Source organism: Erpetoichthys calabaricus, chromosome 5 (genome assembly GCF_900747795.2).
Source record: "Erpetoichthys calabaricus chromosome 5, fErpCal1.3, whole genome shotgun sequence".
NCBI classification, from domain to species: Eukaryota; Metazoa; Chordata; class Cladistia; order Polypteriformes; family Polypteridae; genus Erpetoichthys; species Erpetoichthys calabaricus.
In genome coordinates, this window is record NC_041398.2 from 208567681 (window position 1) to 208594551 (window position 26871).

The 26871-nt window shown below is 39.2% G+C and overlaps 1 protein-coding gene across 3 annotated transcripts in view; it reads left to right on the forward strand.

Moving 5' to 3' along the window:
* LOC114652196 (guanine nucleotide-binding protein G(q) subunit alpha) overlaps nt 1-26871 on the forward strand; it is a 634881-nt gene that overhangs the window by 230419 nt on the left and 377591 nt on the right. For all 3 annotated transcript variants that reach the window (XR_007935073.1, XR_007935072.1, XM_028802443.2), the window contains exon 3: nt 3036-3190. Coding sequence is in view for 1 of the 3 variants with exons in the window: in XM_028802443.2 (XP_028658276.1) it covers nt 3036-3190 (155 nt within the window). In the remaining 2 variants the exon portion in view is untranslated. The remainder of the gene's footprint in view (nt 1-3035; nt 3191-26871) is intronic.

Below are 26871 nucleotides of genomic sequence, written 5' to 3' on the forward strand. Positions count from 1 at the left end.
AAGGACAATGTACCGGAATGGCCATCACAGTCCACAAACTTTAATATCATCGAAAATCTATGGGATGATTTGAAGCAGGCTGTCCATGTTTGGCATCCATCAAATTTAACTGAACTGGAGAGATTTTGTATGGAAGAATGGTCAAAAATACCTCCATCCAGAATTCAGACACTCATCAAAGGCTATAGGAGGCGTCTAGAGGCTGTTATATTTGCAACAGGAGGCTCAACTAAGTATTGATATAATATCTCTTTTGGGGTGCCCAAATTTATGCACCTGTCTAATTTTGTTATGATGCATATTTTCTGTTAATCTAATAAACTTAACGTCACTGCTGAAATACTGCTGTCTCCATAAGGCATGTCATATATTAAAAGGAAGTTGCTACTTTGAAAGCTCAGCCAATGAGAAACAAAAATCCAAAGAATTAAGAGGGGTTACCAAACTTTTTCATATGACTGCATATAAATGTTTTTTAAAGTTGAAATGTTCAAAACTAATTTGAAAGTTTAAAATTCAAATACTTGGTATACTTGGTTGACACCATGTCTTTTAAATTGACATTTGACTTGGCCAATTTTTTACATCACTTCAGGAAACAGTCCTTTTGGTCAGATACCTTCTGTTGTTGTTGGTGAAATGAACTGACTAGAAAGAGCACTTTTATTTTTAAAAGTGAGGTGTTTTATACAGTTATGTCATGAATTATTGGGGTTGACCAGTGAGTTATAGTGTGGCTTGTATTTCTCTCACCTCAATCTTTCAGGTGATCAAGGGAATACTATCAAGATGCTAAAAACTCTTTAAGCCAAAAAAGATTTTAAAAAAAATACACAGATTTTATTGTTTACTTTTTTTTAATTCACATGAAACATGTCTGTATTCAGAACCAAATTGTGTTCAATATGTTGTAACTTGACAAAAGTGTGAAAAGTTCGAAAAAATGTTCGTCCATGTTTGAAAATATTTCCACAGCTGTTATTGCAGCAAAATTGTTCTCGACAAAGTGTAGGACTTGAATACCTATGCACATACTAACGTTTGAGTTTTTCTTCTTTGGTTAAATATCTATAGAAAATGGTTTATTTTGACTATTGAAAATTGGAAATTTATTGTTGAAGCATAAGAGTTCACATTAAAATACTGAATGGATAGGTACTGTATGTGTACAAATCTTTCGTCAAGCAGAAAATTATGATGATGTTCAAGGGGACGGAATACAGTACTTTGGCACGCCATTGTACATATTCTTGGTTTGAAATCGCAGAGATGCGTTCAAGGTTACTGCACAAAAATAGAGAATCCGACACCTAATAATAATGATTTTGGATCAGGCAGGCCCTGCCAATCGGCGGATCTGAAAATATTTGTATTGTGTATATTGGCTTGGAGGCCTTTTAACCCCTTCATAGCCCTCCAGGATGACATTTTCTTCCTCAATAGGCAATGTCAGGAATTCATGCAACATGGCTACCTTCTAGTGTTCTTAGATAACATTGCCTGTTTCCTGTGCCACCCCATTCTGCGTTAAAAATTAATAAATCGATCAATATGGTGTGTATCTCATATATTAGCTGCTTAAGTGTGGATACTGGCAGAGGAGCTTGGGATAAGTAGCTATTCAAATACGTTATAGAAAACAGCCACATTATTGTACTGGAGCAAGGCAGACATGAACTAATAAAAAACAATGCAGGATACATAGAGACAATGAGAGTTGTGATTTCTCAAGGATTTTAGCAAAGTAATAATTTTAAATTACAGAATGGAGAAAACAGTAATGGAGGATTCATAGAAAATTAAGAGATATTATGCTTCCAAACAACAAAACAATCTAAAGTAAATCCACATTGCAATGTGTAAGACAATGGTCAGGTTATTGTGTTTGCAAAAGGACAAAGGTCCAAGTCGTTAGAGTCCTGGTGCTTCCTGTTTTGCTGTATGGTTGCGAGACATGGACGCTATCCAGTGACCTGAGATGAAGACTAGACTCCTTTGGTACTGTGTCTCTCCGGAAAATCCTTGGGTACCGTTGGTTTGACTTTGTGTCGAATGAGCGGTTGCTCATGGAGTCCCGAATGAGGCACATTACCTGCATTGTGAGGGAGCATCAGTTATGGCGCTACAGCCATGTGGCCCGATTCCCAGATGGTGATCTGGATCTGAGGACCTGAATGGCTGGACTAGACCAAGAGGATGCCCACGTAACACCTGGCTGCAGCAGATAGGTGGTCATTTCCGGAGGGTGGGACTGGACCACGTGTCTGCCTCTGGGGATTGCCAACCAGGATCCTGAGCTGTTTCGTCATGTGGTGGGTGCGGTAACTCACTGTACCAGTGCATGCTCCCCATCCTGACCTGTCCTTACCTGACATCCCAGTCATCTGGCATTGAGGCACCACTATTCATTTTGTCATAGGATGCAAAGGCGAATAGTTAAACTATTCGTAATTTTGTATCATTGCTTCACAGACAAGGTGATGTCCCACCTTTAAGCCTGCCACTGCCAAAAGTAGGTGGTCAGTTATGAACGGACTGCATCTTAAAAAGTAGCTCCCTATCACTAGAAGCTTGAGATGAATCTCGTTGTCTTAGCCAGATGGCTTTCCTATTTTTGGTCTTAACTTTTGTTGTTTGTACTGGCAGGCATAGCGGCCCTTATCGTTACATTTTCTGTGACTGAGTTAAACGGGAACGACCAGGTTGGGGCCCCAATATTTGTCTTTGTGGGATCTGCATTACCTTATTTGACCACAGTATATTTACAAAAGGTTTCCCCGTATTTATATGCTGCTCTTTGAGCCTCGGCAAGTTAAAACATTTGTTCAAAGTCATGGGTGTGGACTGAATGAGTGATGTCTACATTGTTTTGCAGTCCAGCGTTTTAGCCACTAGGCTACACTGCTTGAAAACAGTTTATTAAATAAATAAAACTAGCCAGGGGTACATATCTCTTACTATTAATTGTTACACCCTGCCTTAAGTCATTTAGCTAGTGGATAACATTTCACGTTTTCTTCTTTTTTTCTTTACAGGCGAATGCACATATAGTCCGTGAGGTGGATGTAGAGAAGGTGACCATGTTTGATAGCCCTTATGTTGAAGCCATAAAGAGTTTATGGAATGACCCAGGCATCCAAGAGTGTTATGACAGACGGAGAGAATACCAGCTCTCTGATTCAGCCAAATAGTAAGTGCTATTCCTCATAACCCTTGCTACTTTCTTTTCTAGTCATTCACGCAATACTTAAAATGTTACTCCTCCTTCTACACTTTAGTGATGGATGAGCTCAGCTTTGTTAAATTTTATTTTCAACAATCTCTTTGAAGTAGGTGCCCTGCTTTTGGCATCATTCTTTACTGTTTTTCCTGTACATATTATATTTTAGATTTCTAGGGTGTTCTTTTATTCTTTTTTAATATGTTTAGTTCATATAAAAATGATATAAATATTCTATATAAATATTAAAAATTGCCTGTAGATACAACCAGATATCTGCATTTTGTCCAAATGTTCAATGTAATATCCCTGTGACCCATAAATCTGAAAAGCTTTCAGGCATTTTGGCTTCTTATACTTACCTGAAATGGTTGGTTACCCTTTCATTTTGTGTATCAACCCACCTTTGGTAACAGCTGAAATCTGTTTTGTGAGAAGAGAATAAATACACTTGCTACATGCATACATCTACACTTGCTCATTCACTTTACTTTTTGTAGCCTACCATTGGGATTTAGGAGTAATCCAGACTACCAAAAATAAAGCATACTAGCCGCTACGCCGCATAATCAGGACGCTTTTTTAATGATTTTTAAGCACAGGGAAAAAATTAACATTTCAAAAATCCGTAATTTAATAAACCACCAAGAAAAGTAACATTGTAACAATGCACGGTACGAACCAACATACAATTATCCGTGACTGAAAACTGGAGGACCGCCGTCGCGCCTTCTCCTCCCGCTCGGGCACGGAGGGCGGAACGGGAGGAGAGGGGAAGGATGCCCATTCCGCCCCCTCCATCATGCTAGTTCAGTATGCACTGCCTGCTCATGTGCCCACCCCCAACTCGTCACCTGAGTCGTTTTCGTCTTTGCACAGTCTACATGCACCTGTGAGTCACATTGACTATTCATTTCCCAAACAGAGCCTAATTCGTTTTTGTGTCTGGAACTGTCTAAATGCACCTCTGTGCCACGTAGACTTTTCATTGTTCTTTGCTATTCTGGCTGCTTTTCTATATATAATCCACCAAGTCACCCGGCCATGGTAGTAGCTGTGGGGAAGGGGGGGGGGGGGGGGGGGGGTTATGGGGTATGGTTTGAGGTGGGTGGGTGTACAAAGGGTAGGGACGTAATCAGTGCGAGCGTATGACCCACACTTACTGGGAATTCCTCGTTCGTGGGGAACAATTGCAAGCCCCGGTTTCCAGCACGAATGGGGTTCAACGGCTTACCCATGCCTCACTGCGCCGGGTAGACACATGTTGATCCATTCAGTGTAGCGTGCGTGCAGTTACCTGATGCAGGAATCTGTATAACATTGAAAGAAGTGTTGTTTCCATGAAATACATTTGAAGTGGTGGCAATGGAAGGCAAATGAACAGTCAACGTGGGTCACAGCTGGATTGACACCGTGTTTTATGTCACCCGACCATGGTAGTAGCGGGTGTGGGGGGGGGGAGTGAACAAAGGGCAGGGACGTAATCAGTGCGAGCGTATGACCCGCACTTACTGGGAATTCCTCGTTCGTGGGGAACAAATGCAAACCCCGGTTTCCAGCACGAATGGGGTTCAACGGCTCACCCACGCCTCTCTGCGCCAGGTAGACACACGTTGATCCATTCAGTGTAGCGCACGTGCAGTTACCTGATGCAGGAATCTGTATAACATTGAAAGAAGTGTTGTTTCCATGAAATACATTTGAGGCAGTGGCAATAGAAGGCAAATGAACAGTCAATGTGGGTCACAGCTGGATTTGTGGGCGGGGCTTCGTTGTTTCTTTCCCATGGTTTTCGATGGTGGATGCGGTCGGGTGTCATAACCCAAAAGAATAATGAAAAGTCAACGTGGCTCAGAGGTGCATGTGGACTCCTAGCACAGACGAAAGCGACTTACGGGGTGGTCGGTGAGTTGTAGCGTCCGGGCACATGAGCAGGCAGTGTGAATGCCTAGAGAGCGAGGGTGGACGCAGGCCGGGGAATAAGGAGTGTTGGTGGGTGGGGAAACGTTTTCCGTGTTCCTGCAGGACCATCTAAGAAGACGCATGTTTGTCGTGGATGCGGTGGACGCGGGCCGGGGAATAAGGAGTGTTGGTGGGCGGGGAAACGTTTTCCGTGCTCCTGCAGGACCATCTAAGAAGACGCATGTTTGTCGCGGTTTCGAATTGCTATATGTAGCGTGTAAAACAGTTTGCAATGGTGCACGCGGTCGTGCGTCGTAACCGAAAAGTCAACGTGGCTCAGAGGTGCATGTGGACTGTAGCTCAAACGAACATAAATGACGGCGTGTTTTCCGAGGCGTCACGTCCGAGTTGGTGGGCGTGGCTGTGCGAGTTGTCGTCGTATCCAATAGTCTTAGAGTTGGTGGCCGTGGCTGTCTTGCGTGCTTTCCATGGGTGGCTACTTGTCGGCAGCTTAGTGAATTATATATATAGATATGCACAAGGAGAGTATTCAAATCCTTGTCAGTCATTCTGCAGGCCATATGTTGCATTCAGGTACCTGGAGAGGTGCGTCAGTAGCCTTAACTACTCGGCCCCCATTTCTCTGTCATCCTGAGGTGGTACAGAACAGCACTGTGTATGTATGTATGTATATAGTGTTGGTATTTGTGTGTATTTTGCCTATCAGTAATATATAGCAAAAGAAAAGACCAAACCCCAGATGGCACACCAGTCCATAGAGGAGCACACCTCATACACCTGTAAACCTACTATTTCAAAGCCAGTTTACAGTCATAACTTTGTGGTGTGGGTGGAAACTGGAATGCTTTTAGAAAAGTTGTATAAATGGCACACAGGTTCCTTACTGGTTTGTGTGTTGAACCTGGACCACTAAAGTTAAGGGGCACTTTGCAGCTCTGTGTTTACTCTCAATAATATAATATAATGTAAATCAGTAAGAGTATAGTGGCTTTTTCTTATTGTTGCTTTATTGTTTACTTTAAACCAAGACTAAATTGCCCCTTCAAAAAATGAAAAAAATAAATACTAAATAAATAATAAAATATTAAGTTGATGGAAAATTTTTGTAATTCATTTAGATTTATATGTTTTAATTTATCATAACAATCATGTTTTCTTGGAATGCAGTGTTGTTCTTCCGCCATGCAAAGCGTTTTTTCTTATGACCAAATAACTCAATTTTTGTCTCATCAGTCCAAAGCACTTTGTTCCAAAATGAATCTGGCTTGTCTAAATGAGCATTTGCATACAACAAGCGACTCTGTTTGTGGTGTGAGTGCAGAAAGGGCTTCTTTCTCATCACCCTGCCATACAGATTTTCTTTGTGCAAATTGCGCTGAATTGTAGAACAATGTACAGATACACCATCTGCAGCAAGATGTTCTTGCAGGTCTTTGGAGGGTGATCTGTGGGTTGTCTGTAACCATTCTCACAATCCTGCGCATATGCCGCTCCTGTATTTTGCTTGGCCTGCCAGACCTGCTGGGTTTAACAGCAACTGTGCCTGTGGCCTTCCATTTCCTGATTCCATTCCTTACAGTTGAAACTGACAGTTTAAACCTCTGAGATAGCTTTTGTAGCCTTCCCCTAAACCATGAGACTGAACAATCTTTGTGTTCAGATCTTTTGAGAGTTACTTTGAGGATCCCATGCTGTCACTCTTCAGAGGAGAGTCAAAGGAAGCACAACTTGCTATTGGCCACCTTAAATACCTTTTCTCATGATTGGACACACCTGTCTATGAAGTTCAAGGCTTAATGAGCTAATCCAACCAATTTGGTGTTGCACGTAATCAATATTGAGCAGTGACATGCATTCAAATCAGCAACATTTTTGCACAGCCAGTTTTTCACCTTTGATTTAATTCCATACAACTAAATACTGTTGCACTAAAAATCTTTGTTATAAAAACACCCCAGTACAGTGGAACCTCGGGTCACGACCGTAATTCGTTCCAAAACTCTGGTCGCAACCTGATTTGGTTGTGACCTGAACTAATTTCCCCCATAGGATTGTATGTAAATACAATTAATCCGTTCCAAATCATATGAACTGTATGTAAATATATATTTTTTAAAGATTTTTAAGCACAAAAATAGTTAATTATACCATAGAATACACAGTGTAATTGTAAACTAAATGTAAAAACATTGAATAACACTGAGAAAACCTTGAACAGAGAAAACTAACATTGCAAGTTCACTCTACAGCCTTATGAACCGCTTGCTGTAAACACTTTTCTTTAATGGGTTTTAAGCACAGGGAAAAAAAATAAAATCTGAAAAATCCTTAATTTATACAAAAACTAACCATAAACAACCAAGAAATCTAACCATGCATGAGTGGAGTTCCGGCATGAAGGAAGTGAGGAGGAAGAACTAGCCACTCGCATATTTCTCGCATAATATCGCCTCGCTTACGCTATCCCCTGCAATCTGCTTCTCATTCAACCACACTAGCAACAGTTGTTCAACCTCTTCCAGCACTTGAGGCATCTGCTTAGTTAACAATGTAACTCCTTTTGCAACATCAGCTGCTTTAATGGACTCTTTCTGCTTTAGAATAGTCAAAATCGTAGATTTTTCTTGTACTCGGCGGCAAGATCAGTAACACGAACGCCACACTCATACTTTTCAATAATGTCTTAATTTAATTCGATTTCAATTTTCTTCGAACCTTTCTTTTCACCAACACTACCACTCTTCACTTGCTTAGAGGCCATGGTTAACTGCAAAATTAATGCAAAAGCACACTAAATAGAGAGCAAATAGTTCACAGCGAATGCATGCACGTCTGACCGAGAACAATGTACAGGGAAAGACTGAACACTGTGCGGAAATCATCGGCGCGTACGAACTGGAAGGGAAACTGGCTTGTTCGTCACCCGAGTGTGTGGTCGTAAACAGATGCAAAAGTTTGGCAAACTTTTTTGGTCATAACCTGATTTGTACGTGTTCTGAGACGTTCGTGCCCCGAGGTTCCACTGTACTCCGATGTTCCTAGGAAATGAAAGACATACCACTGTTATCTTTTTTATTGAAAGTAGAGTAAATTATTATGCAGGCTGAGAGGGGTTCCCAAACTTTTTCATATGACTGAAATGTGCAGTTAAAGTCTCAACAGCATTCTGAGCATTTCTGGAGCTTAGCAGAGCCAGATAACTATAAGAATAATCACCAAGGAGCTCTGAAAATGTCTGCTTTGTTTGGGTCTACATACCCATGGGAGTCTGCCTTTTCTGACATGAATGTCATGAAATCAAAGTTCACAACAAGACTGATAGATGAACATTTAAATGACCCCATAAGAGTGAACCTAAGTGGCTACACTCCACCATACACCTGCCTCTCTTGTTGACTCCATGCAGTGCAAGTCATCTGACTAACTAAAAAACACATCACACATGCAACTGGACACGTGAATACTCGAATGAAGTGGAACAGTGACATGTAACAAAATGACAAATGAATACATAATATCTGTGTATTTGGAATTGCATTGTTTTGTTTTGACAGCATTCAAGTTTTAATGCAATAGTGTAAGATACACTAGAAAATGCATACAGACATACAAAATGCACTTGCAGGTGAACTAAATATTTTTTGTGGTGTTTTAATGTGAGTTGTGGACACCAGCATTTTGTAAATGTTCAGGCAAAACAAGCTTATTCAGTTTGTTTGGGTTGAAATAAGCTATGAGAATAAACGTTAGAAAACATGAGTAGCTCTCGGCCATTTTCATTTTGTAAAAGTATCTCTCAGGGGATAAAAGGTTGGAGACCCCTGAACTAGACTTATGTTGAAAGGTGGTATCAAAACTAAATTTCTAAAATGTTAATTGTTGTTTTTATTAATGTAAATCTTTACATCTTTCAATTGGATTAAGTAGGTTCAGTAATGGGTCGATGACTCAGTGTAAATTTGTTTTTTTTATAACTTTAAATTATTTATGTTAAGCCAAAAGTATAGTCTCCTGCAGGTGTCTCACATATTAAGTATTGCATTAAATGAGTGGATTGTTGTAAGTTTCATAAAAACACATAAAGCAGCGATCAACTCTTCTGAGTTGAGAGTTGTTCTGTTAGATGACCGTTGTGTCATCTTTTATTGCACATATGTTTGTCACTGTTTGAGTTTTACTGCACATTAAAATCTTTACATACCATTAGATGTTATGCAAGGTATGCAATGCAGTGGGTGTCCGCCCTCATTTCTAATATAGCATTGCCAAATGCAAACCAAAGAGAGCTTCTTCCGAGTTCAAAGAGCATTATATTTAACATTTGGAAGGTACTGTATGTCTGTACCATGTAGGATTTCGGAATTCATGACAAATATTAATCAGAGTACTTTGACACGATAACTGGTTGTTTTCAAGGCATGTATATTGCTGCTGTTATATAGCTTTTCAGCTTATCAGCTAGCTTGCACACATAAAATCAGGTGTAAAACTGACATGTTTTCTTTCAGATAAGATAATAGGTGTTAATCGCATCCCATTAGCAAGCTTGAAAAGCATTCCAAACTTTTCCAACTCTTGTTTTATTTTTGGTGGGACTTTATTCTTTTGAGAAGTAAAAAGAACAATGAAAACCGTAGCCTTTTCAGTGCGTAACAATGCTGGGTAGCAGCTATCCTACTCATACTACTAGTGTTTCATTTAGAACAAAAATTACATTTGCCTGCCAAGAAGTGTGTTGTTTTGTGTTGGCAGGACACTGTATGAAGTGTAACACCGGGTAACACATGAGCTGTTTAATTACTAGAGTCCTGTGTCCTGATACTGCTTTATGGATATTTTCTTAAACCACTGTAATTGCATTTTGGCAGAACAGAAGAAAAACCTGAAGGGCAGGTTTGCCAGCTTTTTCTGTAATAATGTGCCACTGCCATTACTTCCTGCTTTTTTTTATCAACGCCCATAACCCCCACCCAGCCCAGTCTAAAGAAGGAAAGAGGTGGGAGGCAATAAGAAGTGCAGTGTCTTGTAAAGTGCCAGAGTCTCTCAATTGAAACAGAATGCAAAGAAGTGTTGGATCAACTCCTTACATCTTAGGAGTTAAGTAATAAAACTCATGTATGGGCAATTTTTAATTGTAATTCATGGAATTTGAAAGTTGTTGGAACAGCACAATAGCTAGTGTTGTAGTCGCTCAGCTCCAGAGTCCTGGGTTCTTATAATGGCCTATGTCACTGTCTCTGTGGAGTTTGCCTGTTCTCTTTTGTTTCTAGTTTTTTCTTTGGGCACATCCAAATTCAAAGATATGTATGCTAGACTAATTGTTAACTCTAAAAATGATACCATAATGTTGAGTGTAACTTTGTGCATGCCTGTCCCCAGTGATGAACTGGCACCCTGTCCTGGGTTGGTTTTGGCTCTGCATATGCAGTAAATGAGTTGAAATGGATGAAAATTTTAGTTATTTCAGTTATACAGAATTATGACTCATTGACACAAAACTGGCAAAAGACGACGAACAGGCCTCTGAATATATACAAACCTGACCAGGCCCTAACTGATCAGCCTCAGAAACAGGCCTTGACTCTAGCAGCCTGAGCCCAAGCTCAAAAGACAGGCTTCAATGTTTGCTCAGGCACCAAATGGGGCACAAGCTTTAGTTCTAAAATACACAGAAATACCCTTCATGGGAGACGGTAAACCACAAAACATCTGGCTGGAAAAGGCAAAGCTGAACGATGAATCTTTCTAAAGGAAGAATTTATTTGTAGTAAACAAAAGAAAAACAACTCATAATGACCCTCAGAGACATAAAACACAGCCTGAAATTTAACACTAGAATTACCACAGCCTACGAAAGAACTCGTAGATCCGTCCCACCTTAAATCGCTTCGCACCTCTCCATCAATGTCTTTTGTCCTGTAAATGTGTCGATAAGCAGCAAGGAGCCTGCTATCACATCCCCCAGCGCCGCACAGTTTTCTCAGCTCAAGTCTGTTTACCTGCGTGTCAGTTGCTTGGAGTTGTATAGAGTGTGAAGTCAAGCAAAATTAGACGCGCTATAGCTCTGCAGTCTACTTGTGACTTTACGCTGTAGGAAGTAAGTAAATAAATCAGGATAAATAGGTAAATGGGATTCGATCTGGCTCTTATATACAAAGTACAGTGACAGCAGCTTCCACCTTCAGCTGTAGACTCTCCACTCTAGTGTTTAGATCTGGACGGTGCACGTGCCCAAAACATTAACATTTATATGTTACTTACATCTTGCCTGAAGAAGGGGCCTGAGTTGCCTCGAAAGCTTGCATATTGTAATCTTTTTAGTTAGCCAATAAAAGGTGACATTTTGCTTGACTTTTCACTATGCTACTTACATAAAAGCCAGATCAAATGTTATTTACCTTAATTTATTTGCTTACTTCCTACAGCGTAAAGTCACAAGTAGACTGCAGAGCTTCCTGTGTTTGATTGACACGGGCATGCTCAAAAAATACGTGTAATGCCACGAAAAGTGCCTGCTGACACTTTAGTACGCAAGCAATGGTACGAGAATGCAGTTACGTAAACATTTTTTCGGGGCACATACACCGTCCAGATCTAAACACTAGCGTGGAGAGTCGCTTGTGTACTGAAGATTCTATAGCTGCAGGTGGAAGCTGCCGTCGCTGTACTTTGTATATAAGAGCCAGATTGAATGTTATTTACTTATTTACCTTGATTTATTTACTTACTTTCTACAGCGTAAAGTCACAAGTAGACTGCAGAGCTATAGCACGTCTTTATGTTAAAACAGAAGTGTCAGAATGGGGGGGGAGGAGGGGGTTAGGATCATGAATGCGACTGAGAGAATAAAACTGAATTAAAAAAAACAAAAAAACACCGGTTGTTACAGACTGAAATCAAATGTATGTTTTTAATCTAAAATAGCAAGAATAAGAGCAGCTCACTTCTCAAAAGGGACACATCTGGGGTTGAACCCATGAAGTTTTGATTACCTAACCAACAGTTGATACCGTTGTGCCACCGAAGCGGTCATAGCAAATGTATGTCAATGTCGCACCTTAACAAGGGTTCTTTTTCTGCAGTTATATTCTTGAAGTGCACTTGTTCTGTTATATTTGTACCTTTTGTGAAAGTGTTTATTTGATATTTGGAATTCAGGCTTAAAACATTATACACTTCATGTCTACATTTTGTCAATTATTGCTAAAACATGGAAAACGTTTCTGTTTTAACAATGTGTTTACTGTACATAGATAGTTGTAGACACAGAACACACATGAAATGCATGTGTTCCAAATAACGATATAATATTTATAAAAGGTGTGATTTTGCTTGACTTCTCCAAGCAACTGACACGCAGGTAAACAGACTTAAGCTGAGAAAACTGTGCGGCGGTAGGGGATGTGATAGCAGGCTGCTTGCTGCTTATCGACATATTTACAGGACAAAAGACGCTGATGGAGAGGTGCGAAGCGATTTTAGGTGGGACGGATCTACAAGTTTTTTCGTAGGCTCTGGTAATTCTAGTATTAAAGGCTTTGGGTGGTCCCTCAGCTGTGACATAATGATGGCACCACCTTTGGGGGTTATTCATAGTACACAAAGATGATAAGTAAACTGCATAAATGTGAATACATACAGTAAATCATGAACAATAAAGAAACCTAGCAATATTAACAAAATTGCATAAAGACAAAAAAATAATAATGCAGAAATAAAAAAAGAAAAGCAATAATAAGCTGTGTGGCAAATTCTGGCGGAAAACAAACACACTGCTTGTACAACATTGTTCTTTTTGTTTTGTTTTTTTCGTGATCAACAAAAATACAGTATGCTTCATTACCATTAAATTTGTAGTTATTTTTTTTCGATGTACATTGAGCAACTTAATAGCACTTCGGTTACAGATCACAACTTGTGTTTTACAGTTATGATGGCTCTTAGCTAAGACTCTCTGCTGTCAATCGGAAGTTTGCCACTTCAAATCCCGTAAATGCCAGAAGTGACACTACTAAGTTGGGCCCTTGAGCAAGGTTCTTACCCTGCAATTGCTCCATCCTGGGGATAACATTAACCTCCATCTAGCCATGCAAGCAGGTCCTCCAACTTGCAGGGAAAACCTGAGGGTTGGCGGCAGGATTGGCACCCCAGCCACTGTAAAAAAAAAAAAACTAACACTGTTCCATTCCATTCGAACAAGTGTGGTGTTGAGGTGCTACCCTTTGCATGGCGGCACTCGGGTCCTAAATTGGGATCCTGAGGTAGTTCGTCGTATGGTGGGTGTGGCAATGCACTGTATAAGTGCAGGCTCCCAACCTTAGATATGCAAATGTTTTAATGTGGTACTAAAAAATAGCAAAGAGGTAAAAAAAATCTATGCAAGAAAAATGAGATACAATAAAGAAGAGATATGAAGCACAAAGTAACAAGAAATGCAGAAAATTTGCATTTTGTTAGTCTTGTGTCAAACCAGAACAGTGAAAACAAAGATTCTGTGTAGTCTGCCTAATAATTCATCTGTACTCTTATATTGCCAACATAAAAGAATTTCTTTTTTTATAATCTTGAATATTATTTATTTACTGACTAATTTTCCTCTGTCAATGCTGATGACTGCCTAGATGCTGTCAGATACCTTCTGGCTCATTGTTCCCTCTGTAATGGGACCATGATCAGCCGAGGCTACAGTCACAGAGTCTTCCACAGACAAGAGCAGACCAGTGTGACATTGAGCAGCAACATGCAGCTGACCTCATGCATCCATTGTGTATAATCATATAATAATACAATGACATAGACATTATAAGGTATAAAATTAACATTTTTAAAACGCAAAACTTGGGAGAATTAGTATATTGGTTTATGCAAAAGCAGAATGAAGAGTACTATGGCATAGACCTCTATTCAGACTCCCGTTTTAGTTCCAGTACCCTTGCCATTACACGACTGCATCACTGGAGACAGGCATGCACATATTTACATAGTCACTTAAAGAAGGGGCAAAAGGACTGGCTGAACGTTATGTTCTTAGTTTGTTATGATTTTGGATACAATTTTGAATCGTGTATATATGCAGACATTTCCAATTATTGTACAGTCCCGTAGTGAAACATGGCAATCTTAAGAAACTACAGAGAGTGGACCAGGAGATGAAGCCAAAACTAAAACATAACTGATCCAAACTGAGAGATAAAGAGAAACTTTCAGCAAATAGGAATTCAAAACTCTTAGTCAAGTCAGTTTTACTGTCATGTGAAAACAATGGTTTCCAAAAGAATAAGAAATTCAACATCAGAAGGCTTTGTTGTCATACCATCTATTCACAGTATTGCATCATGCAGTCATCTGAAGTAATGTTCCTCAGGACCGCAGTGGAACATATACATAAACAAAAGAACAAGTGCAAGATAAGTAGAGAACTGTGCTATATTATTAAGAGGTAAATTATTAAACAACCAATAAATAAACAGATAGTAAGAAATAAATAACCTCAATTAATAATAAAACCAACAAAAGTAGCAAAGGTACTCCATATAAATAAACTATTGGGAGTAGATCTGTGAGCAGGAGGCAGCACAGAGTTCTGAGTCCTGACAGCCAAGGGGTGGAAGTTGTTATAGCACTGGTTTGGGTGTTATGGTACCTTCTGCCAGACAGAAGTTAGACACAGAGACCATGGGAGAAGCAGCCTTCCACAATGCTTTGCGTAGTCGATGCAAAGATGTCTATAGTGGAGGGTACAGTGGTCCCAGTGATCTTTTCTGATTTGTGTACTATCCGTTGTAGGACCTTCAGAGACACTGCAGTGTCCAAACCAAACGGTGATACAGCTTGTCAGAATACTTTTGATGGTGTTCTTGTAGAATGTGGTAAAAATGGGGAAAGGTAGGCTTGACTTCAGCTGCCCATTAGATTTCTGTGGTGTAAGTAGCATAGATGAGTACAGTGGAGTGCTGGAACAATTTTGCTGTGAGCCCAATATTTGACAGAACGCCTGTGTAGATATGCTGGGTAAGGGGTAATGTGGTTGCAGCGTTTTTTAATTGGGAAGTAGGTAGCAGCATCCTAAATCTGTTGTCGCCTGTTATGCTTTAAACACAAAGGTAACAGCAATAGTCCACTCAAGAAGTGATAAAAAAATGACAAAGTATTTCAATATACAGCCAGCAGAGGTAGGGTAGAAACTGTACTTTTATAAGGTACATTTCCATTTTTCCATGTATGCTCAGCAACCTAAGTTGAAAAGGTCATTTATCTGCAAGTGCCTTAATGATTTAATTCCACAAACCAAATTTCTGCTTTGCCTAGTGAATGCACGTGTTGCTCTTCAAATACCTAATATAAATGCATATGTGTCCTTTTGTCATTACAGGAGAGAAAGTTTCCATGTAAGAGTGATGAGCTTGTCATCTAAAGATGTAAAACACTGGCTCAGGTTTCTTTTATTTTTATTAGCTAATAGTATACACTGGTAACAAAATCTTAAGTAAACAAACAATATTTTGCATACCCTCTTTCACAGTACACTTTCCCAAAGTGTAGTATGGAGCAGCATTTTTAAGCAAAGTATTTGTACATGTTGTTCGTTTGAGTTGGTAAGGATTGCTCACTGGGGTATTTACCCTCAGGCTCTTCCGTGACTTTCTGGGTCTTTAGCACTTGGATAGCTGCCAGCCTCTAAGAATGTTGCTTGGAAATATAATCTTATCTATCCATTACTGAACCCATTCAATCTAGATATAGGGTGGTGGAAGTGTTTCAAAATATGTATTTTTTTTTTCCATCATGTTCTTCACCAAGATATTACTTTAAATATTATTTATAGCAATTAAGAGGCAAATTATACAATTAATAATTTCAAAAGTTTTAATACATAATTGTGTATAAAACACATTCCTTAGTTACATTCTTCAAAACTAAAACCCATCCGTTTGGTCCAACAACCAGCTGAGGGTCACAGGGGGCCGAAGCCTATTCTAAAGATCACCACACACAAGACATGAAAATCTGAGGATGGGATGCCGTTTCATTGTAGTGCCCACTGTAACAGCAGTGGTAAATGCAGTGAGGGTAAGAAATGGAGAGCCTGCTGTTACATCCTGCAAGAGCCCCCGTCGCAGTTACAGGCTCAATAGGTCAGTGAGGTATAAGGCAATATTAAGAGTAATATGTTTAAGAAGTTTAGGGTAGAATTTAACAATTTATTTTGGAAGAGCTATTTACCTGCACACTATCAACGTGCTAGCTTGTTCCTTTTATTATGACATGACGTAGTCTTTCATTTGAAGCACAGCAAGATGGGGGACTTTCATAGAATCACGTAACAAGTCTAGATGGAACTTCCTCCAACCTTCTGCAGTCTTGCATAGGTCCTTTTGTACACATCCTTGTGGTATAAGGATGCAGTCTTGACTTAGTTTGTTTCTGTTGAAGTCAAATAATGGGACACATATCTGAAAGTGAATCCTTTTAATTCTCTGCCCATGTCCGGTGACTTTGTAATTCGGTTGTTAATGCTTCCTGGTGAGTGTGCATACAGAGACACATTGAATGAATCCTAGAGGTGTGGGATTTTTTTATTTCAAGTTCTACAGCTGTCAAGCACTGGGCACTGTCTGTCAGTTTTTGGTGGAACATTTGCAAATGTTGGTACTGTTAAGTTCAACAGGGATATTGCTGTATTGTTTTTTTGATATTCTTGATTCCAGAGACTGGAATGTTTATCTTGTTACCCTTTTCAGAGAATTAAGAAAAGTGTTTGCGACCATGTGCACACTCACAGGATTACGTTGGTCTGGTGAAGGTTGACATAGAAGTGTGGATCCTGGACATACAAACTAGTAAATGATGTGCTATGTATATCTTGCCATAACTACGGGACAATGTACAAGTCTGTTTGAAACCTTGAGGTGGTTTCTGATGACCAGCTTTCCTTTACTGATCACATTGCAACAGTTTCCCAGTCATGCACATTCACTCGATACAACATCTACAAGACCAGACCATATCTGACAGAGTATCTTATACAACTCCTGGTGCAGGCTTTAATCTTCTTAAATATTTATTACCACAACTGTCTGCTGGCTGGAGTACCGGCCTATGTCGCCAAGCCGCTCCAGGTGTTTCAAGATATATTGGCAAGTCTGGTGTTCAACCAGCTGAAGTAGACACATCCCTCATCTTTTCACATCACTACATTGTTTCCCAGTACCAGCACATAATTCTGTAAGTTCAAATCCTTTATACTTGCCTACAGAGTAGTCAGTGGGTCTGTACCTATAGTATATATGGAAACACTTCTGAAATCCTGTGCCTTTTCTCAATCACTCAGGTCTGCTGATGAACAGTTTGTGGTCATGCCACTTCTGCATGGCATCAGATCTCAGTCCAGAGTCTTTTTATACGCAAATCCTAGTTGATGGAATGAGCGGCCCACCTCCATTTTTAAATATTGACTCCCTCAATGAGTTTAAGAAGTGTTTAAAGACTCTCTTGTTTGGTAAGATTAAATCTTACTGATATTAGCAGTTCGATTTTTGTAATATAATAAGTCTGGTTGGAACTTCATCCTGTAACCTTCTGCAGTCTTGAATAGGTCATTTTGTACACATCCTTGTGGTATAAGGATGCAGTCTTGACTCAGTTTGTTTCTGTTGAAGTCAAATAATGGCATCAAATTTAGATGTTAGGAATTGTAACTCGCTTGCGTTTTGTTCTGAGCTCTTCACTTGATGATCAATTTGTAACTTTGTACTGTCACTTCACGATCAATTTGTAACTTTGTCCTGTAACACTTGATCACAAACAGTCCCCCAGACTGATGTTCACTCGATTATGTTGACCTCTTTTGTAAGTCGCTTTGGGTAAAAGTGCCTGCTAAGCAAATAATTGTAAATGTGCAGCACTTTCTTCAGTAATCAAGTTTCCAACATGGCACCAAAGATACTTGCGTCTTAGCACTGAAATGTGTAAGACACTTGATAAGCGGGGAAGTTGGAAACTGCTCATTTACTAAATACTTCATTCCTCCAGATGTTTAAACCACTACCAAAGATGTAAGATTTGAGAAAAAAAAACATAGTAGGTGTGAAATAAATGACTGGACACACAACAAAGGTTTGGGGCAGCCACCTGTATAATTTCCCTAGCTGCAAAAGGCTTTTAGTTGAGTAAAATGTGTACAGGTTCGAGTCCAAAGTAGAACTGATTAGATATGAAGGATGATGGGTTTTTATAGTCTGTTCCCAGGAAATGACGTCCTTGGAGCCGGGACAGGAAGGATTTCTCGTATTTGGTCTGCTGAGAGAAAATAGAGAGGTTTAGCACAATCCGCCGCTCCCTGGCCTGGTGTGGGATTGGCGTTTTCTGGTCCCTTCGGTTGACTCCCAAGCGCATGTGTGTGACATAGGCTAATACTTATTTTTTCTTTTTCTCAGACCTCACTGTCAGCAGAGTTTTACAAATGTTGTATTTAAAGACAGTGAAAGTATTTGGAAAGTTTGACTGAAAATACTGTGAAAATAGTAGAGACCTTCATCTTCAATAAATGTCCCCTAACCACAAGTCAATCGGTTCCTCTATCTTGTAGTTTTAATAGCAGTCACCATCAAATGTTATTTTACAAAGTAAACAAGATTGCAGTATAGTAAAACACTTTTAAGACTCCAGATTAGGTGGTAATAGTCAAAATAACAATGCTACAATATACATGAACAAAAAACAGGGACTAGTAGCCACAACACTAAATGGGTATACAGTACCTAGAAAGTAGTGCAGCCAGACTAGGAAAGACAAAGGACTAAACTTGCAAAACTCGGGTGTTGCATTGGTTTGTATTTTTCACAAGTGTATCACCTGGACGTATAGTCAGGTTAATAGGTATCAGAGACGAAAATAAAAGTGACATTGCCGTGTTTTAGTCAAAGCAGTTAAGGGGCAGTGTGCCTGCCATGACATCTGATAGTGTATCACAGTTTGAAGGAATGTGTGTGAATTTGCCATACAGTGAACTGGCACTTAGTCCAGGGTTGGCTTCTGCCTGATTTTGCATGCATAGACAATGGTACTGATATCATGCATTGGAATAATCAGATTCAATAAATCACTTGTTCTGATCTGATGTGAATGAGTATACCATATGATGGACTGGCTTCATTTTGTGCATTTGTGAATGGCTGCACCCATTTTGTTTATCATTGCTATGGCCCATGGTTAGTCAGATGTTTAGCAGAAACACATCATGTCAGTTTGTGATGCTTTAAAAGATGGAGGCGCACTACCTTCAGTGTCTTAACTTTCTGGATTCCTGTGTGTGTTTTTGCAGAGCATTTAGTTAGCTAAAAATCTTTTCTGGGAGTTAGGACTTGGTGAGTGTTTTAGACTACAGTTCTGGTTTCAGTACGATTGGGCTATGACAGTCTGGTTTGTTTTTCACCTTTTCATTTCAACCTCTACTTGCTTTGACTGTCTCCCTCTCATCTTCTTTTCGATTGCTTAAATGTTGCCTTTGGGTGTGCCAAATTCAGTTTTAGCAGAATAGCTGGTATCTACCTCCACTTACCTTGTGGAATTCTTTGCTGGAAAAGGCACTGACCCTACAACCCCTGTATTTGAATAAGCAAGTTGAGTAAAGCAGAATGTTTGTGCCAGTGTGAGTGGGTGAGGACGTCAGCGCAGCGTTCTAGATTAGCCTCTGTTATGCATCTGATTTGTGTAGATGTGGGCACAACCACTTCGTGAGTCTGTATTGGGTAAATTTTGAAATAATTTAGGTAAATGAATGAAATATTTTGCAACATCTATTGAGCTTAATGTGGAATATTTCATTTTCTTTTGGGATTTTTGAAGGCCAGAATATAGATATGCCTTCTCAGCTTTGCTTTGGATGTTGAATCCAAAAGTACAAAATGAAGTGACATAGAAAAGCTAGGGGTCCATAAACACTGATTGAAAATGACGTTTGTGCAAGTTGGGATAACTGTGACATGCAATATTTCTGACAGAAATTTTTTTGTTAAAATAAACCACCACCTAGTCTATATGAAAATCACTGAGAAATTTTGCGTAATATAGCCCATCAGTGAACAAAATATTAATGCCTAAGTAATTTTAATAAGTTAAGCTAAATAAATGAATTATATAAAATTTCCAGCTTAAAAGTAGTGGTTAATTGCACAACAGCAATTCAGCCAGCGGTGTTAAGTGCACTAACATCAGCTTACCTGTTCTTGGCAAATCAATCTGACGTGTTACTGTTCTCCAGTTTAGGAAGGGCTGCAGCTAAGACACAGTATTTCTCTCTGAGCTTAAAGCTTACCATACGCTGATGGCATATTGTTAGCACAAGAGGATTTTTTTAGACGGATTTTACCAACCGGGAAAGTTGTAATGGCTTTGTCACAGGAAAAGTGGACTCGCCTCTAATTGAAGGTAATCCTCTGTCAGATAGTTGTTGCTTAGTTTGTGCTTTGTTCCTAAAATGGCTTGATTCTGAGTGCAGCTCTGCTTTGCAGGTACTTAACAATTACTCAGCAGAGCACTTGGGTGTGTGTTCTCAAGTCTTGTAGATATTTCAGCACTGTAATAACATCTGTCATTTGGTTTGGGGTCATACTATGCCAAACCAAGCAATGGCCCACACAATTAGGACTCAAAAAATTCTGGAACAATTACCAGGTGTACCCATGTTAGTCAGGAGACACCCTGTAAAAATTTTTGATATAAGATCAATACTTTCCAAGATACAGCCAGTTTACCGTGAGGAGGGGGTTGTCGATTTTATCCGGCCTCATTTTTTCATCAAATTTCACAAGTCCATAGCTCAAGAACTAAACCACTGAGCAGGCTCAGACTTTGCACGCTGGTACATTAATTGATAACGAAATTAAAACATTTGGTCCAGATGACTCTGCATGGTCAAAGCAGCCTCTTTGGAATTGACCAAAATTTAATTTCAGTTTTTGGCTTAGCTATGTTTAGGCCCCAGAAACACATACTACATTTGTAACCAACACAGACTTTTGATTTTGTTTTTCCTTATTCAGATAACTATATGGGCTTTCTGAAAAAGCAATAAACAAAAACGTAACTGTGTCAGGGTTTGAACAGCAGACCTCTGAAATCCCAAAAAAAATTTTGTATTTCATTTTCAGAACACACTAATGGCATGTGGGAATGTACAGATAATTTTTTTCATTTATTCTACATTTTCCCTTCTTTCTCAAAACGCAAACCTTACTTTTCTTATACATATCTTTCATGTTTATTTTCCATCCTACACACCGGCTGAATGTGCCATGTGTCAATAATGGTAATCATTGAGTTTTCAATCAGTAAGTTGTCATAAATGTCAAACTTTTTTCATATTAAACGACGATGTCCTTTTCTCATGTTGCTGAACAGAGAATGTGATTCTCCATGACCAAAAGAGTACCTGGCACTGGAGAATACCACTGTTACATCCCTACAGAAGATGGCAAACTCAAAGTCAGCCAGGTGTCAATTGACTGTCTAAATATTCACTACTGAAGCAGCAGCTGAGATCCTGCCCTCTTGTGATCACACTCCTGACGGATCAGTTGCATCCATCATATTAGACCAGTGTCCTATTGGAGGCCGAGTTGGGTGCATGTGTGATTTGTATGAAAAATGTTGGATTTGTGTGATTCATGACACAAGTGAAGCGGAATCGGTCACCCTGATAAGTCTTTCCATTGGCCACCTAGAGACCATATTTGTTAGATGCCATTACAGTGTGTCACTGCACTGCTTAGTGCACCTACAGTACAACAGTCAGTGGGAGGTAGTACTATATGATCTCAAAGACAAAGATGCTCTACACTCTGCACTTGTTTGAAACAGAAGGGAAATGGGTCACATTCCTGCTGCTGCAATACCAAGATGGTAACATATCATTATAACTAATGTTGTATTTGATGATATAAAGCACCTGTTGTCCATGTGTTGTGCTTAATGTGCCTTTGCTGATTTATATTTTTTTCCATTAATTCTGTACCAAATTAGTAATGAAGAACTTGACGATTATCATTACTGACAAATGATGAATTGAACACATTTTTAGAATCAAGTCAAGTTGGGGAGCATGCACTGGTACAGTGCGTTGCCGCACCCACTACACGACGAAACAACTCGGGATCCCGGTTTGCAACCCCACAGGAAGACATGCGGTCCAGTCCCACCCTCTGGAAATGACCATCTATCTGCCACAGCCAGGTGTTATGTGGGTGACCCCTTGACCTGGTCCAGCCACTCGGGTCCCCAACAATGAGGATCTTACGAGCTGGATCACCCTCGGTGAAACGCGCCACATTACCGTAGTGCTGTAACTGCCGCTCCCTCACAATGCAGATAATGTGCCTCATTCGGGGACTCCATGAGCAACTGCTTATTCGACACAAAGTCAAACCAACGGTACCCAAGGCTTTTCCGGAGAGACACAGTAACAAAGGAGTCCAGTCTTGCATTTTTAGAATGCAAAATAAAAATGAAAGATTTACATAACAAAAGTAAGATTCCCACAGTGCATTAAACTGGTCTGAAAATTAGACCCAAAATGATTTATTCACATCTTGTGGGTTCGCTTCCCGGTTCCTCCCTGTGTGGACAGCGCTTTGAGTACCGAGAAAAGCGCTATATAAATGTAATGAATTATTATTATTATTATTATCTTAGAGGTCTGCTGGCCAATCCCTGATGTTTCTTATTTGTTCATAATCTTTTGAAAAGCCCTGTGTAAGTACCTAAACAGGCTGTATTGGTCAGAAGTATGCTTTCTGAAAGGCTAAGCATGACAAAGCCAAAGATGCAAAATATTTTTTCCCCATTTTTGAAGGTCTGTTCTTACCAAGTGGTGTCATCTGGACCAAACATTTTGATTTCAGTACGTGCTATACATATAAAGGTACCAGTATGCAAAATTTGAGCTGCTAGGTGGTTTAGTTCTTGAGATATGGTCTTGTGAAATTGATGAAAAACATAAAGCTGTATCAAATTTGAAACCCCTCTCAAAATTGGCTGTAGTTTGGAAAGTATTGATCTTTCATCAAAATAATTTTACTGGGTGTCTCATGGATACTGTAACATGGGTACACCTGAGACCGATGTGTTATTGATTTGACATGGAATGACTCTTTGTGATTGTTTGTCCTAGATTCTATCTATCTATCTATCTATCTATCTATCTATCTATCTATCTATCTATCTATCTATCTATCTATCTATCTATCTATCTATCTATCTGTCTGTCTGTCTGTCTGTCTGTCTGTCTGTCTGTCTGTCTGTCTGTCTGTCTATAGTTGATGAAGAGCTGTATTAACATGCATCTGCAAAAGAAAAAAGCAAAAGGTTATTTCTGCGTTGAAAAGGAAAGAAGGTTAAAGACTCAATGTTTCAGCTGTAGCTTCATAAGATGTGGAAATAATTTTATATCTGTCTATCTGCCTATCTATTTGTTTATCTATCTATTGTGCATGGCAGAGTGGTGTAGCTGTTAGTGCTGCTGCCTCACAGCTTCTTCAAATAAAAATTGAGTGCCATTAAGGTCTGTTCCTGTGAGGACTTTGTGTTCTCCGAAGCCCTAAAGATGTTCATTTTAATTATCAGCCCTATACTAGCCCCATATCAGTGAATGAATGTGTGTGTGTGTGTCTGTGTGCACTCCCTATAATGGACTCCGCTGCTAGTCCAGGGTTGGTTTGTGAATTGATCCTATGGTTCCAAATTTGGATACAGCTCAATGTGATATTGCAGTCAGATTTTTTTAAGAAAATGGATGGACTTTCTTGATTGCACCATCTCTTCGAGCATTTCTGAAGATTGTGCACTGGACAAGCCGTCATGTACATAAAAGTCTTTTTGGGATTTCACTTTAAAAAACTTAAAATCGGGCTGAATTATCAAGAAACGTAGAAGTCTCACACATGTCTAACTAATGTTGCCTTCACTTCAGAAATGTTATCTGTTGTATGTGACATGACTATTGTCAGGCAGGTGGCAAGGTCCTGGGACCCTTCCTGAAAGAGGCAAGGAGCTAGTACAGTAGAGTCAGTCTAGGTTTATGTGACAATGGCAGAACTGGCACTAGCATTTGCACAAGCTGTTACTTGTGAATACAGATAGGCTGTGACATGCAAATTGCCCCAGTCATAAATATGACAGAGACAACAAAATATTGAGTCTCTGTTTGGCTTAATCGCTCTGACATGGGAGAGTTATCTTGCTTTCTTTTGTAAACATCTATTTCTGTTTCATCCTTTCAGAAGATATGCAAAAAATGGGTTTACTCTTGTTATCATCTTTATCTTGCAGTCGGCACAGTTTTGGGTATATTTACACTTCTATATACTTCCTTCTCTTCTGTAGAATTATGGCCTAGACAAAATACTTTACTCTTCAAATAAATATTATACAGATACACCGATAACTGGAGACCAGTTCTGGGATGTTCTCTCCTGCTCTATTTTTACCTCATCTTCATGTTTCATTTTCAAATTCTTTACCTTTAATATGTTAGGAAATTACTTTGTCCTGCCTCCTATACATTTTTATCTGTATTGCTGTCTTTATCAAGATCAGAAAGTGTTGATAGCCCGTTGTTACCTGACTGAATGCTTCCTGCATTACAGGGAACTTCAGCTTATCGAAATTGTGTTGTGTGTAAGCACCACACTGTTCCACTTTAACTTTAGTTTCTAACAAACTGCTTGTATCCAAAGCTTGTAACGTTTCTACTTGTATGTTATATCATCCTTTTTGTTCTTGGGTCTCCTCTTTAAATAAAGCCTTGACATTAGTGTAAATTTCACAGTGTTAATATGTGGTGTCATCATTGATTTATTCATTCACATAAGAGAAACACATACATTTGATTCATGTTCTTCTTCATGTTGCTCTGTCTTTTTATTGGTTATTTCTTTAATTTATGCCATTTAAGTCTTGGCTTTTCCTCTTTTGTGGCATAATGAATCCTCCCTTAATTTCTCTCACTTGCTGGCACACTGTACCCAGGGTTTTGTTTTTTAATTATGCTTTGAATCAAAAACCCTCCACATACACAATGGGACTAGTGATAGAATGAATGAATGAACGAATGAATGAAGGGTCTAAGTAACTTTGTGTTCCTAAGAGTAAAATCTGTCTTTTTAAAGAAGAGTTTTAAATAAATAAAAACATTGATAGGATAATAAATAGGTATACACACATACAATGGTCTGAACCCACACCAAATAAGCAATGTAAGGGAGCCATCTAATTTTGAATATCTTTTAACTAGACTCATTCATTCGTTATCAGTTACTTTGTCCAACTCAGATTTATAGGGTACCCATGCCTGTACTGGCATCACTGGGCACAAAGCAGGAACCAAACCTGCCAGTCACTCACAGGGCACATTAATATACACTCACACTCGCTCACAAGTTAAGTAAGAAGTTTTTCAAGTCAAAGTGATTTCTTTACAGACATGGTATATATGCATTTCCTACACAAAATTGTGTTTTAAGGCTAAGTGATTTCTATATATTTAAAAAAATACATTGCTTGTCCTGGTGTTTTACAATGAAAGCCAAGTGGCTAAAATCACATTTGCTGCTTCCATTTTCATCCACAGATTTGCACATTTTGTGATAGGACAGGCATGTTCAAATGTTCTGGCCTGGTTTCTACTAAGTTTCAGCATACTGTTCATTTTTTTTTTAATATTCCACTCTGCAAGAAGAATTTCATCTGGTATATGATCAGATTAACCAATACAGTATATCTGCAACTCCTACTGTAAATAGTGTAACAAAGTTAACAAAACAGTTAATGCTTTTCAATGGAGTTCATGAAGACAGCACCTTAAAATCTAAGATGAAACTGAAACTCAATGGAAACCATGCCAGAACATTTAAACATTTAATGTGCGAATCTGTGGATGGAAGTGGAAGCGGCAAATATGATTTTTATGTTGATGTATTAGTGACATAAAGGTAATGTCTTTGTGAATGGACTTGTACGGTAACTGTGCGCAAGAAGTGTACCTGCTTCTTTAAGACCATTACTGACAGTGATATGTGGTTCAGCTCAATTGGTTCATTGCTGGCTTCAGCCGCTCATGATCCTGCATTATGTTAAACAGGTTTAACAATGGATCTGTGTTTAAAGAAAGCAAAGTGAAACTGGGAGAGAGCACCACAAAAAGCCGTATCTTACCCGATGTTCACTCTGCGGTGGTGTGAGTGAATCAGGGAGGAAACAAGCTGCACTTTTATCAGTTCAAGCTAGACAGGTGAAAATTTGCTACTGAACCCATTTGAGTCAATGAAAATTATTGTCAATGTATTTATTGGAAAAAAAAAGATAAACACTTTAGTAATATACTACTCTAGTAGTTCTCATACATGCATTGTGTTATTAACTTTGCCTCAAATGTTTGAGCAAAAATGGAGTTTTGAATAATTATAAAGCAAAAATAGAATAATACAATGTCATGTCTCAGCATGCACAAACTAGAACAGCCCAGTCAAAGTCAGGTTAAGTCAGTATTCAGGCACAAGTTAGTAGGCCTTCTCCGGTATTTCAGATTATCGCTTATTGTGAAAGAACTTCACATGGTGATGGGGAATTGGTGGAGATGAGGCAGAACTCAGCACTTCTCACTTGTGACCTCACCTCACCTTCATCTCTTTTAATTGTGGTATCAGTGTTTCATTCTACTTTGTTCTCTCTAT